General features: G+C 31.5%; 2 protein-coding genes across 2 annotated transcripts; one reads left to right on the top strand and one right to left on the bottom strand.

Annotated features, from left to right (window-relative positions):
- Positions 1-3,513: 3,513 nt before the first annotated feature.
- LOC105119939 (multifunctional methyltransferase subunit TRM112-like protein At1g22270) lies at positions 3,514-4,266 on the top strand. Its single transcript, XM_011018135.1, has one exon. The coding sequence runs from the start codon at positions 3,706-3,708 to the stop codon at positions 4,072-4,074; it is 369 nt and encodes a 122-aa protein (XP_011016437.1). The 5' UTR covers positions 3,514-3,705; the 3' UTR covers positions 4,075-4,266.
- A 42-nt stretch (positions 4,267-4,308) lies between these two features.
- LOC105119930 (uncharacterized) lies at positions 4,309-9,346 on the bottom strand. The gene is made up of 8 exons (XM_011018126.1): positions 8,846-9,346; positions 8,552-8,692; positions 8,210-8,437; positions 7,696-7,903; positions 7,381-7,517; positions 5,761-5,841; positions 5,043-5,109; positions 4,309-4,954 (listed from the first exon to the last, which is right to left on the bottom strand). The coding sequence occupies exons 1-8, from the start codon at positions 9,130-9,132 to the stop codon at positions 4,643-4,645; spliced, it is 1,461 nt and encodes a 486-aa protein (XP_011016428.1). The 5' UTR covers positions 9,133-9,346; the 3' UTR covers positions 4,309-4,642.
- Positions 9,347-12,500: the final 3,154 nt, after the last annotated feature.

Below are 12,500 nucleotides of genomic sequence, written 5' to 3'. Positions count from 1 at the left end.
TAGGTCGTCTACACTTCAATTTGTGCATTTACAAAAACTATTTTTCTTATAGGAGCCCTTCTTCTGACTTTCCATTGGCTCTTACAAATTTGAAATTTGAAATTTGAAAAGAAAACTATTCAGCTAAAATGTAGGCCAGAGAGGGAGATAGTTACGTGGTATAAGTCAGTTGTAAGACATTATTTAATTCTATTTTGTATTTGAAATTGTTTGTATTCAAATGCATTTTAAAAATACACAAGACTTGATAAAATATCAAATTAATATATTTTCCTATAATTTTAATATATTAATATTACAAAAAAAATATAAGAATCTTTTTTCAAGGGCTAATGTGCAATACTTACATATAATTCTATTCTTTTTCGATGAATACAAATGTGCAATATTATTGCTTGCTTTAAGGTTTTTTTTAGCACAGTTAAAAGAAATTAGAAAAATAACATGATGAAGAAAATGTTTGAAGATATAACACAATTTCACAAGTTGTAAATAATATCTTTGACTTCTATATCGTAGTTTTTACATGCGACTCTTATTTCACAATTGTTATCTGCAACGCGTAAGTTGTAGATGACTTATATGACTTTATTTGAAATTAATACCTAAAGCTTCTTTCTCATTCTTTCTTCCTCTTTATATCTTGCGAGAGTAACCCATCCCTTCCTTCTTCTACTCATCGTTAGTAACCATACTCTCTCTCTCTCTTCCCACCATTAAATGCACCTAAAACACCACGAGATCACCCATCTCTCTCTAGCTCCAGATCGTCGCCTCCTCTCTCTTTTTACTGCACTTTATCCAAATTTCAACCAAAACAGCCACTATTAGTCACCATCTTCACCCACATTCTATATTTAAAGGTATATTGAACATTTCTTCACAATCAATTTGATGTAATTTATGATAATGTGTGTTAATTTGTTTTCATAGAATGTTAGGGTTTTGAATTAAGAAATAGGTTAAATAGATATAATTTAAGTTGATAGTTAGGTTATTTTATAAAATAATCAATGATGATTTGGATTGTTGTTTATTGTGAATTAACAAAATTATTTTGTTGGAGTTGGTGTTGATTTAGGTTAAATTAATTTGGAATATACCAAATTACATATAAAATAAAAAAATTGGCTATGAAATACATGAATTTGATTAATAATTTTGATATGGTAATGAAATTTGATGAATACAGGTGTTCGTTGATTAATTTGATGAATTTAGGTTTTAGCCGATTATGCTACTATTATTGGTTTATAGATAAATTATATACTTTGATTAACCCCTAGATGTAAAAAAAATTAGAATTGTGTTTTGTTATTTTGTTTGATAAAATGTCCGGTAATTTAGGAATATTATGCTTTCATAGTGGTATCATTGTCAATTTTGACAATGATATCACTTATAATGGAGAAAGCCACGAGTTCCTAGTTGTTTTATTAGATATGTCACTTCATAAGTTATCTAGAATTTTATGTGATTGACTTCACTGAAATATATTTGAATAAAAAGTCGAAACTATTTGGAGGATGTTACAAATAAAGGTTAGTTAAGTTTATTATATTGGTGTATCAATTTATAGTGATGAAAATGTGAATTTAATGTTTAGATTTGCGAGGATTGATAAAATTAATATGCTTGAGCTTTACTTGAATTTTAGATCTAAACAAGAAAAATCTTCTAGTATGAAATTAACCTTAATTCCAAGTAACTCTTAGAGAACCACAAAGACATCACGAGGAGCTGATTTATCTAGGTTAGGTGGTAATGCAAGTAGACAAATATCGAAGTGGGAAATTGTTAATATAGAATCTTAGTTGGTTATGACATTTATTTCATTTTGATATAGAGAATCCAAACCAAGCAACGATAAAAATGATCCTCATATTGATAAAATTGATATTAAGGAGGAAAACAGGGAAGCATATGATGTTATTAGTTGAGCCTGTTAATCAACACATAACTTTTATTATAAAGAATCAATACCATATAAAGAATTCATTACAGTATAAGGTCTATCATTCAATTAAAATTTATGTTTAATTGTAATATGTTTAGGAATTAGTTTATAAATGATACTTGTATGAAGGATATTATCAAAAGTCTAATTTATAAAAAACTTTAAATTGAAAGAGCTATATATATGTAAAAACCCTCTTTGTTTTGCAATGTTATCATCAAATTAACTCAGATCTCATTGCTAAGGTGATGTTGATAATTATGAAAAGAGATATAAGTATTAGTGTTGCAACACTTCAAGGTACTGTAGAAAAGAATTATAGGCATGAAATCTCTTACTGGAAAGCATGAATGACTAAACAAAAAAATATTGGAGCAGTTAATGGTTGCACACAAAATGTCATTTCAAAACTTGTCTAAAATGTTGGTGGTCATCAAAGATTTAAATCCATGAGCAATTATCACTTAGAATTATAAAATGGTTGATAACATTAAGACAACATTTAGGAGAACATTTTAGACATTTGGTGCTTCAATTGATAGATTTTAATATCATCATCCTCTAATTAGTATTGGAGGTACTCACCTTTATTTATTATAAGTACAAAGCAAAGTTGTTGATTATCATTACTTATAATGTGAATAATAAAGTTTATCTGTTATGTTTTACTATTATCAAAAAAGAGATAAACAATAATTGAAATTGAATTTTAGATTTGCTTTGTTAATATGTGACTGATGATTGTATTGTGTTATGTATTATATTAGATGGACATTTGGAGTAACATATTATTTATGTTTGAAAGTTTTATTTTTACTAGTATTGTTAGCAATGCAGTACCGTTGTTTTTTCTAACACTACTTGAAAATTTTTGGGTCATTTCTAATTATATATGGGGGATTATGTTTGTATATCTATACTGGAAATTATGTAAAACATGTGTAAAAAAGAGAAAATAAATTTTTGAAGTATGATTATTTAAAATTATTTGATTGTTAGAATTAATAATATTTTAAATACAAACTTATAATTGTCAATATTAATTAATATAGATCCGGTGATTATTAGATATATTATAAAAAATATAAATAAATATATAGTTATTTAATTTTAATAAAATGTTATGTTAATCGTTAGTTTATTTTTGTTATTTATAATTGAAAATATTATATGATGTTTATATAAATTATATTTTTATGCTTAAAAATTAGTTATTTGAATTGTGTAAATTATGAGTTTTTTGGACAAGAAGTTAATGGTAGAAAAAACTTTTCTAAAGTGAATCTCTCAGTTAAGTCATGGATAATATTTATGAATTAAGTGTTATAATTAGTGTTTGTGACTCTCAAGTTACAAATAAAACAATATGATAATCGAGTTATAAATCTTGTCTTATTAGTTTAAATATTTTAATATTTTAAATATTTTTTATACTGTTTTACCTAAAATAATAATTATTGTGTTAAGGTTTTTTTTTTTTAAAAAAAAAAACCCGCACTGCTTGACTGCGTTGAGACATAATTACACGCATGCAAACAAAACTTGCATACGGCCCAAAATGAGCTAATAACCAGGCATTTAGATCACCCTAGCTAGTCCTTAACTTAGCGAGGCCGTTTTCGACTTTTGGAAAAGAAAAGGAAGAATCTCTTCCCTTCTTCCAACAACACAACTGACCAAATCTTCTCTCTGCTCTGTTGCTGGCTTGCTGCTATTGTTGAGACTTGAGAGGCAGGGCGATTTCAAACATGAGGCTATTTACTCACAACATGCTATCCTCCAATATCAAGGGAGTTGCGAACGGCTTCCCTCTACGAATCGAGGTAGATCAAGTGGTCGAAAAGCAAGTGGACTTCCATCCGGATTTCCTCAGAAACATGTTCCCAAAGCTCGAGTGGAAAGCCCTTGTCGATGCCGCACGAACCATGGGCTACACCGAGCTTCCTGAGGAGGCCGATTCGTCGATGCTGGAGTCTGAGGAATTTTTAAGGAAGTTGCACCACGCGCTTTTGGAGCTTCACCTCGAAGAAGGGGCTTTGGTTTGTCCTGAGACTGGGAGAAAGTTTCCGGTCAATAAAGGGATTCCTAATATGCTTCTCCACGAAGATGAGGTTTGAGGTGCCTGTTTGTTTTCTCAGATTAGGGTTTTCGTTTGGGGGATTTGGGGTTTTTCTTTTTTGAGTATTTTGAGTTGGTGAAATGTGTGGAAAGAAAATAAAATAAAATAAAAAGCTTTTGCTTGAATGATTATTGTTTGTGTATTATCATCAATATGATATAAATTGAATCTGAGAGATGAATTTCTGCTCGTCACTGTCATGGAACCAAATGTCTTAAAACCAAAAAGAGGCTAAACGTAATGATTTGCATTAAGCAGTATTAAAATGCTATCATTAATTGTTCACATGACATTCTAGTCTTTTACACTGGAAACAGTTCAGCGACTGCCTGGATTGCTCAGTCAACAAGCATCTGTGCATGTTACAATGGGGGAAATTACACCGAACCCGAGAATTTATGAATCAAGAAATATAGTATTCTGTTTAGGAGCACATACTCATATGCGAAACTAATCTGCCCGCACCTTTTCTCAATAAATTACGTGGTGCAAATTATTGCTCTGCGCTTCTGTGAGGCGATTTCAATTGTAAAAATTCTTCTATCTAATAAAGGCCGAGAGGTCCGTCAGCTTGCTTTCAACCCATCCTTGCGGGGTGATGTGTCACCAGGGGGGCAAGGCACGCCAAACACCCAATCAAGAACATTAAGGTACTTGGACCGGAACACTTCCCTTTCCTGCTCATAGCAATGCATTATTATAGCTGTTGAGATGCTGAAAACCACCACATCAGCTCTCTTCAAATTCATAGACGCTGGCAAATATCCTGCATCTCGCGTGCAGATAAAGAAGCTTTCAACTGCCCTTGCGAAACAGTAAAGAGATATTTCAATCCTCCTGCTTTTCTTTTCAATAGCTAGGGCCAGGCCAGTTGGCAACTGTGCAGCATCACAAGCGAGATTTCAGAATAAAAGAAAACGTCTGTAAATCTCCCTAATTAATTAAATATTTCAAGAAGTCCTGTACCGTCCCTATTGCCACCATCGGAATGTTACACCACCTGAAAATTCTAAAGAGCAGACACGTCCACATCCTGATGACCACAGAAAGAAAAATAGTTACAAAAGCTGGTTTTTCCCGACAAATTTCAGTCAGAAACAGGTTTTCTGGGATAAACGTCATTGAACACCAACAATAGCACCCCGGCAATGTTAGTATCAAATCTGGATTCCCCCCTTCTATTTAGCTGTCAGACTTCATTTTGTTTCTTGCATGATGCACAAACATGTATAATATTTGTTCTCATGTCTCCCCGTGCTGTCAGAATGTGTGCTAGAATAATAGCAGTAACATTCAAATAAAGTTCAGATCACGAAACAAAAGCTTGAAATGTGTCACAAAGGCGCCAAAAAGTCAGCTCAAGGCAGCTTGGTTGCATGGTCTAATTTTCAATCATGCACGCTCCCTGCACCTTATATACACATCGCTATACTGCTATCTACACCTCTAAAAGTCTAACCATTGGTACTTTTCATTGGAGGTGTGGCAGCCACCACACTACCAAAAAATCACTAAATGGCTAAGTGCCCAGGTGATTTTAACGCAGCAAGTTACTTGATAGGTAAATAATAACTGAAGGTGCGCTGTTTTCTTAAAGCTAAAATAGAACGCCAATTAAAAAAAGACAACAAGATCGACAATATACCACAGCAATGTATAATACAATAGAGGAATGAATACTAACCAGGCAGATGAACAATACACAGATAGAAACAAGCTTGATCTTGCAGTACCACGAAGACCCTTCCCAAATATGTTGCAAGGCCTGCACAAGGACAAAGAGAAACATGTGAAATAACAGTCCAGCCCCATGAGCCTCTCCAAACGTTCGTGAATCGGCCTATTCGTTGTTGTTGTTGTGGGTGTATGGTGGTACAAGGAAAACCCCCATATGGTGAGCTATGCAAAATTAATACACCATTAAAATTCCACTGTTTATTTCAATAGGAGCTCATACCATGAAAAGATTAGGAAGGTGCACCTGTTGTTTGAAAACAGACCAAATGTGTTTTGACACAGCCAGGCAGGTTCCAGTATGGATTTGCTGGTAATGATGGAACATGCACATCTGTTTATGCAGAGTTGTGGGAGGTCAAATGGGGACTTGCAAATGAATGGCCAATGGGGTACCGTGATCTCATGTTAGAGCCTAAAGGTGGACTCAAAGTCATTGATTGACTTGATCAAGAAGGAAAGGAATGAGGTACATATCAATAGCAATCTCATCCATCAAATTCTAGCACTTATTAACAAAGAGCAATCGTGCTGATAGGCTTGTCAATCATGGTAATGTGAAAACTCAAAGGGTTAGTCCAGTTTCACAATCCTCCAAGTGGCCTTTGCAGCTTGCTTCCTGCAGTTGTGTGTGTCTTAGCTACAAGCATGGTCTTTGTTTTGAGCCGTTGGGCAACTTTTGCAATCCAATAGAGGGAGACAGAGAAACAGAGAGGGGGGGTAGCAATTGACAGGAGAAAGATGACTAAGAAAGAGATCAAAATACTAGGTGGCCACACCGACCATATAGATATTCAAGGCTAAGGAATCATGGCTGAAGAGGTGACTCGAGGCAGAAAAAGTAAATGGTAAGAAATATATTATTGCTCAAATTCTCTTATTTTGATGTTTCCAAGCCGGCTGGATACAAATCACAGTTAATATTTATTGTTGAACTGGTAATCAGTTATGAGCACAGTAAAAATCTATACATAACAATTCCACCTACCTATTTATGAAACCAGCCTAGAAAGTACCCACCGTGTGGACTAAATTAAACAGTAAAATTCAGACATCCATTAGCAGAACATGTGGTGACCATCATACTAGAAGTTTATAGCAACCACCATAATACATAAAATTAACTACTACAGGGTATTAATTAATTCAGCCACGCAATAATGAGTCATAACACATCTTCATGTCAGTACCCTCTCTTACATAAACATGGAACCCACCATCAAAATTATTCATAGATGCCACTTGTTTGTTTTTGAAATTTTTTTTTTCTTTATTTCAAATTGATTTTTTTTTTTTGAGTTTTTAAATTATTTTAATGCGTTGATATCATTTTTTTTTTCTTTACTTCAAATTGATTTTTTTTTTTTTGAGTTTTCAAATTATTTTAATGCGTTGATATCAAAAATAATTTTTAAAAATAAAAAAATATTATCTTGATATATTGCCAAGGAAAAAACACTTTGAAAAACAACCGCAACCACACTCTCAAACAAATAAGGAAAAGGTACAACTCCTGGTATACTGAACAATTCCTTTCATGACCAACATGTAATACTTGACTACGCATTACCTTTTCAGGAGGCCTTGACGATGAACTATAAGTGCGGGGATCAAATATACAGGAAGATAAACTGGTAAAGCTCTTTTATATGCTTGAAGGAAGAAGGAAACAACATGCGCACTGCACGACTGATTTCCATGTATAATCTGCACAAATTTCAAAGATCAAGCACAGTCCACCAAAGTACATAATAATGTAGTGTGCAAAATAGTAATGACGTGAATAGAAAATGATAGGGTCACATACAAAAAGCAACTACATAGCACACCGTGATTTTTTTAGCATGAAATTTCTTTGCAAATACCACCAATGATGATAACATACCGTGCAGGGGATTTTCATTTCTGGGTCTAGCTTAAGATCAACACCTGCGGATTTGTAATATTTCTCTATAGCCTCTAAATTTGTGAAAGGCAAGCCGCTTGCAATATCTTTCACACCTTGCAAGATAGAAAGATCCTTTCCACCGTGTTTATTGAGAAAGGACTTGTATGATGGAGGCAAACTATCTTGCTTCAATATGTAAGCAGACCTGGAAAATGGATAATTTTACTTAAACTATCTTCACACCTTGCAAAATAGAAAAGTTGTTGAAGCGTAAGTAAAAGTTTGGCTACCATACTAATGCATATTAATATCAACCACCCAGTGATGACTTCGCCAAAAACAGTGATAGCTATAGAAAAAAATTATTCATTCTCGTAGTGTTTGAAGAAACTAGAATTCCACAATGCAAACAATTTGCAAAGAACAAAAGCAACAATTTATGAGTAATTCCAAAACCATGAGCTGCAATATTCGAACTAGTAACTAGCTTCAGAAGAGAGGGATAACATACAAAACTTGAGAAGACGAGAGACACATGAGGAAAACGTCTCCATGCTTCCAGGTAAGAGGTTTACAAATTTTCCCAAATCGTTTGCTCTTAATCCCACAACGTGACGCTAACACTGCAGCACGCATAAGTATGTATATGGCCAAGCTTGTGTGCTGTGTGTTTGGCCCTGTAAGAAGCATAGATGGCCCAGCGATTAATCCTGCTAATAAAGATCTCCATTTCGCCGTCCTAAAATTACAATCATACTTTCACCAATCAACTTCCAAGTTCACAACGTTCAATAATCACCAGTTTATTGAAAGAAACTTTCAAACTTCTTAAATTGGAGAATGTAGAATGTACCTCCGGTGGCCTCCTAAATATGCAATAATTTCATCAACAGACACAAATGTACCAGCAAAAGTACCAAGGAAAAGCCCGTATCTTAGCGTTTCCTTAATAGCTAAATCAATAGCTTTCCTGTTGGAAAACACCTCGACTTTCCTAAACAAATCCAAAAGCAAAAAAAAATAATAATAATAACAAATCTTATATCAGAATGAAAAAAAAATAATAATAACAAATCTTATATCAGAATCTAACAATATAAAATAAGTAATAAAGCGCATAGCTAGCTAAGCATGAAAAATAATTCACCTCGTGGAGGATAATCTGGTGCGCCGCAACCTTGCGAGAATTGAAAACAAAGCAAGTCCTCCTTTAATACCGGCTCCAATTGAGAAACCTTTTGCTGACGCAGTAACAACTCGCGCTAGTTTCTCCCAGTCCTGAAACGGATTTAAGCCAATTCCTGGTAAATAAGGAGAAGAGCAGAAAGGAGGCTCCGATTTCAAGCATTGTGTTTTTATATAGCCACCATGGAAGCCACCATTTTCGTCGGAGCAGATTTTAACTTCGGTGTCTCCGTCGCCTGATGGCGACATGGACAATTTTAGGGTTTGATACAAGGAAATATAATTTATTGGTGGAAGCGAGGAAACTGGGGGGGAATCGTTTTTGAAAGAGAGAATAAAAGCTGCTCAAAGTGCTTCGGAATTATCGATGGGCTAGAGCGTCGGTTGCATTCCACGTGTGGGGTGGTATTTGTTGAGTCCTGTACTTTTCTTCTCTTTCCAGAATGGAATGAATACATCATGCCGCTGCTACGCGTCCACCTTGTTATTCAGATATAAATTGTGGAAACGAGTAATTATTTACTTATTTATATAATATTTTGATTACAGTGAATTATATTTTATTATTATATGAAATCAATGGAAAATCACACTAGCCCTAGAACACCTGATATGAATATGTTTTTATAACTTGAGTTATATTAATAAACATTAAAAATTAAAAATTAATATTTAAAATATCATTAATTATAGTAATTAAACAATTAAAAATGTATGTGCATGAAGAAATAAAAGACATCTATCAATTTATCTACTTTTTTTAGATATATTTTGCATAGTTGATGTGATAAATATATAAACATGGCTCCCTCAGCTGTAATTCAGAATGGTTAAAAAATCTTCTAATACCATTAGAAAGTATAACAGAATTACACTATTAATAGTATTCATGAAAATAAATTCTTCAAACATGTGTAATATATATACCAAGGCATATATGATCACTAGATTTGTTGTATCATCTACTGAGGATATTAAAATTAGTGTTTAAACATATTAATTTGATGTGGTTACCCCTGCAAGTATTAACTAGAGGCACCTATATTAATAAATAATTATTTAATTTTTTTTTTGTAATTAAACCTCTATAATTGGTTATAGGTGTTCCATCTATCAAAATATCAGTCAATATCATCTGTAATAGAGACCTAAACTCCAAATGAGATTTTTTCTTTTTTCCTCATATTAGAGGATACACACCTGTTTTTTATAATTTAAAAAATGCATGAATATTCTATATATTTTGATGAACTATTTATTATCTCAAATAACACAATAAGTAATTAAAAAATCTAAAATAAACCCAAATTCAAAAATTTTTTCAAGGTTAAATCTATTTTCTCGAGCCATACAGAAGTAAAAGAACATCCTAAATGATCTTTTATCGTTGAATACAACTCATTAACACTATCGTTGAATGCAATTCATTAACACTAAAACTGGTATTTTTATAGCCAAAATCGATGTAAATCAATATTTTATCTCTCTATCACTAGAATTCAATGAATCTCTCTCTCTCCTCTTAAACCAATGACTAAAAAAAAACAAAGAAAATGAAATTATGGACCTAGATATAATTTTTATAAGATAAAGGGACTAAAAATCTATGTTATCAAAAGTACAAGGATTAAAGTGATCTTCTTGTGCTAGTTTTGAAACAACCGTCTATTTTTAATACCTTTCTTTAATTTAGTTATTAGTTAACAAATCAGAAGCAATCTATTATTGATTCAAACTCAACATAACTTAATTAAAGAAAAAAAATTGAGGATCAAAATGAATTTTTTTATTAATCCATTTACCATGAAATATGAGAATCCGTAATATATGGTTTTGATAGAAAATTCATTGCAATTACATTACAACAAAATGAAAGAAAACTACTTTACATGGAAATTATATTTTTCAATAAGCAAACAGGGTCGATGTTAAGTGGTGTTATGAAGAATAAATTGAAAAATATTTTTTAATATTTAATTATATTATGAGAAATAAATGAAAAAATAAATTATTTGTGTTTATTTTTTTCTTAAGTTTATTTAAAGAATAAAAAAGTTAAAGAATGATGAAATTTTAAAAAAATTAATTTTTTAAATTATATTAAATAAAACAAATAGACATAAAAAGAAGATCAAATATGATTGTTAAGAAAGTTGAAAAAGAAGAAAATTGAAAAAAATATTTTTTATAAATTATTTAAAATAAAATAAATCAAAATCGAAATAATAAGAATAAAATCTAATAGATAAAAAATTTTAATTAATAAAAGGATAGAAAATAAATACCAACAAAAAGAATGAAGGTAGAGTTGATATACAAATAAAATTAAATCAAATATTAACGGATAATATTGAAAAAAATTCAAAAAAATGTATAGCAATCAAAATATTGATAACTAAATTTGATATAATCAGCAAATAATAATATATATTTTTATTTTTTTTCTTGAAATAAATAAAAATATTTTTCTGAAAACTAGACAAAAAAATTTTAACTGAAAAATATTTATTAACTATTTTTTTTAATAATAAACAAACATATAAAAGTTAAAAAGCGATAACTTTTGAGTAAACAAATCATAGGTGTTTTTCTAGGAGCCTGTTTGAGAGTGTGGTATACATTGTTTTTTAAAGTTTTTTTTTTAAAAAATATATTAAAATAATACATGTTCTTATTTTTTATTTTTGATATCATCACATCAAAGCAATAAAAAATACTAAAAATATTTATTTATTTAAAAAAATTAAAAAATTTAAAAAACACATTTAAAATGCAATTCCAAACTATACTTCTCCACTGGCTGGCAAAACGCAACACCTTTCAAAAAAAAATAATCTCGTCTGTTTTGAGTAATGGAGCCGGATTAACGTATCATTAACTATTTTACGCTGGGCTGTGATAAATGATTACATTGAAATCAAGCACTCCACCAAAAAAAAAAATCAATGCAAAAGACGAGGTGGTTGACGGGCTGAGCTTTTCAATGCCAAAAAACCCGTAGTCGCGGTTCAATAATGCGAGAGTGGCTGGCAAGTCCAGGGATTCAATGGGAATGTGGTTGACAAGTGAAGTTATTATTTATGCACGTTGATTTACACGTATATATCCATTTAGAAAAAAGTATAATTTACACACGTCTTTCGTATTAAAATTTTATAAACCCCCGTGCATGTATGCGTGTGAGAAAGTTAACGTTGTGATCTACATAAGCAAGATCAACTGGAAAGAATGGGCACGAGGAGAGAGATACATAAGTGGAAGAGTGAAGAGCGCTAATAACATGTAAGTCAAAGTCCACGCAAATAGAGCTTTTGGAGCTGTGCCGGCTGACAGTAAGAAGACTTCGAGAAATGATTTTAATTAGAAAAAGATCAAATTCCCCTTCAAGATGATGCGAAGTTGGTATTTTATAATAAAAAGATTATCTAATTGGAACCGCACATTATCTGTGTTTAGATAGTCATATTCGAAACATGTAAAAAGTAAGTTTTTTTTTAATTATCTTGTTTTACTTTACTGGCAAGTTAAATTAAAATATATTTAAAAATATTTTAAAAAAAATATTTAATTTTTTTTTAAAATATAAAAATAAAACTGACTTTTAATCTTTGTATTCA

This window comes from Populus euphratica, unplaced genomic scaffold, assembly GCF_000495115.2.
Source record: "Populus euphratica unplaced genomic scaffold, PopEup_1.0 scaffold6.1, whole genome shotgun sequence".
NCBI classification, from domain to species: Eukaryota; Viridiplantae; Streptophyta; class Magnoliopsida; order Malpighiales; family Salicaceae; genus Populus; species Populus euphratica.
The sequence above is the reverse complement of the archived record's forward strand: the minus strand, read 5'-3'. Positions and strand labels throughout refer to the sequence as shown.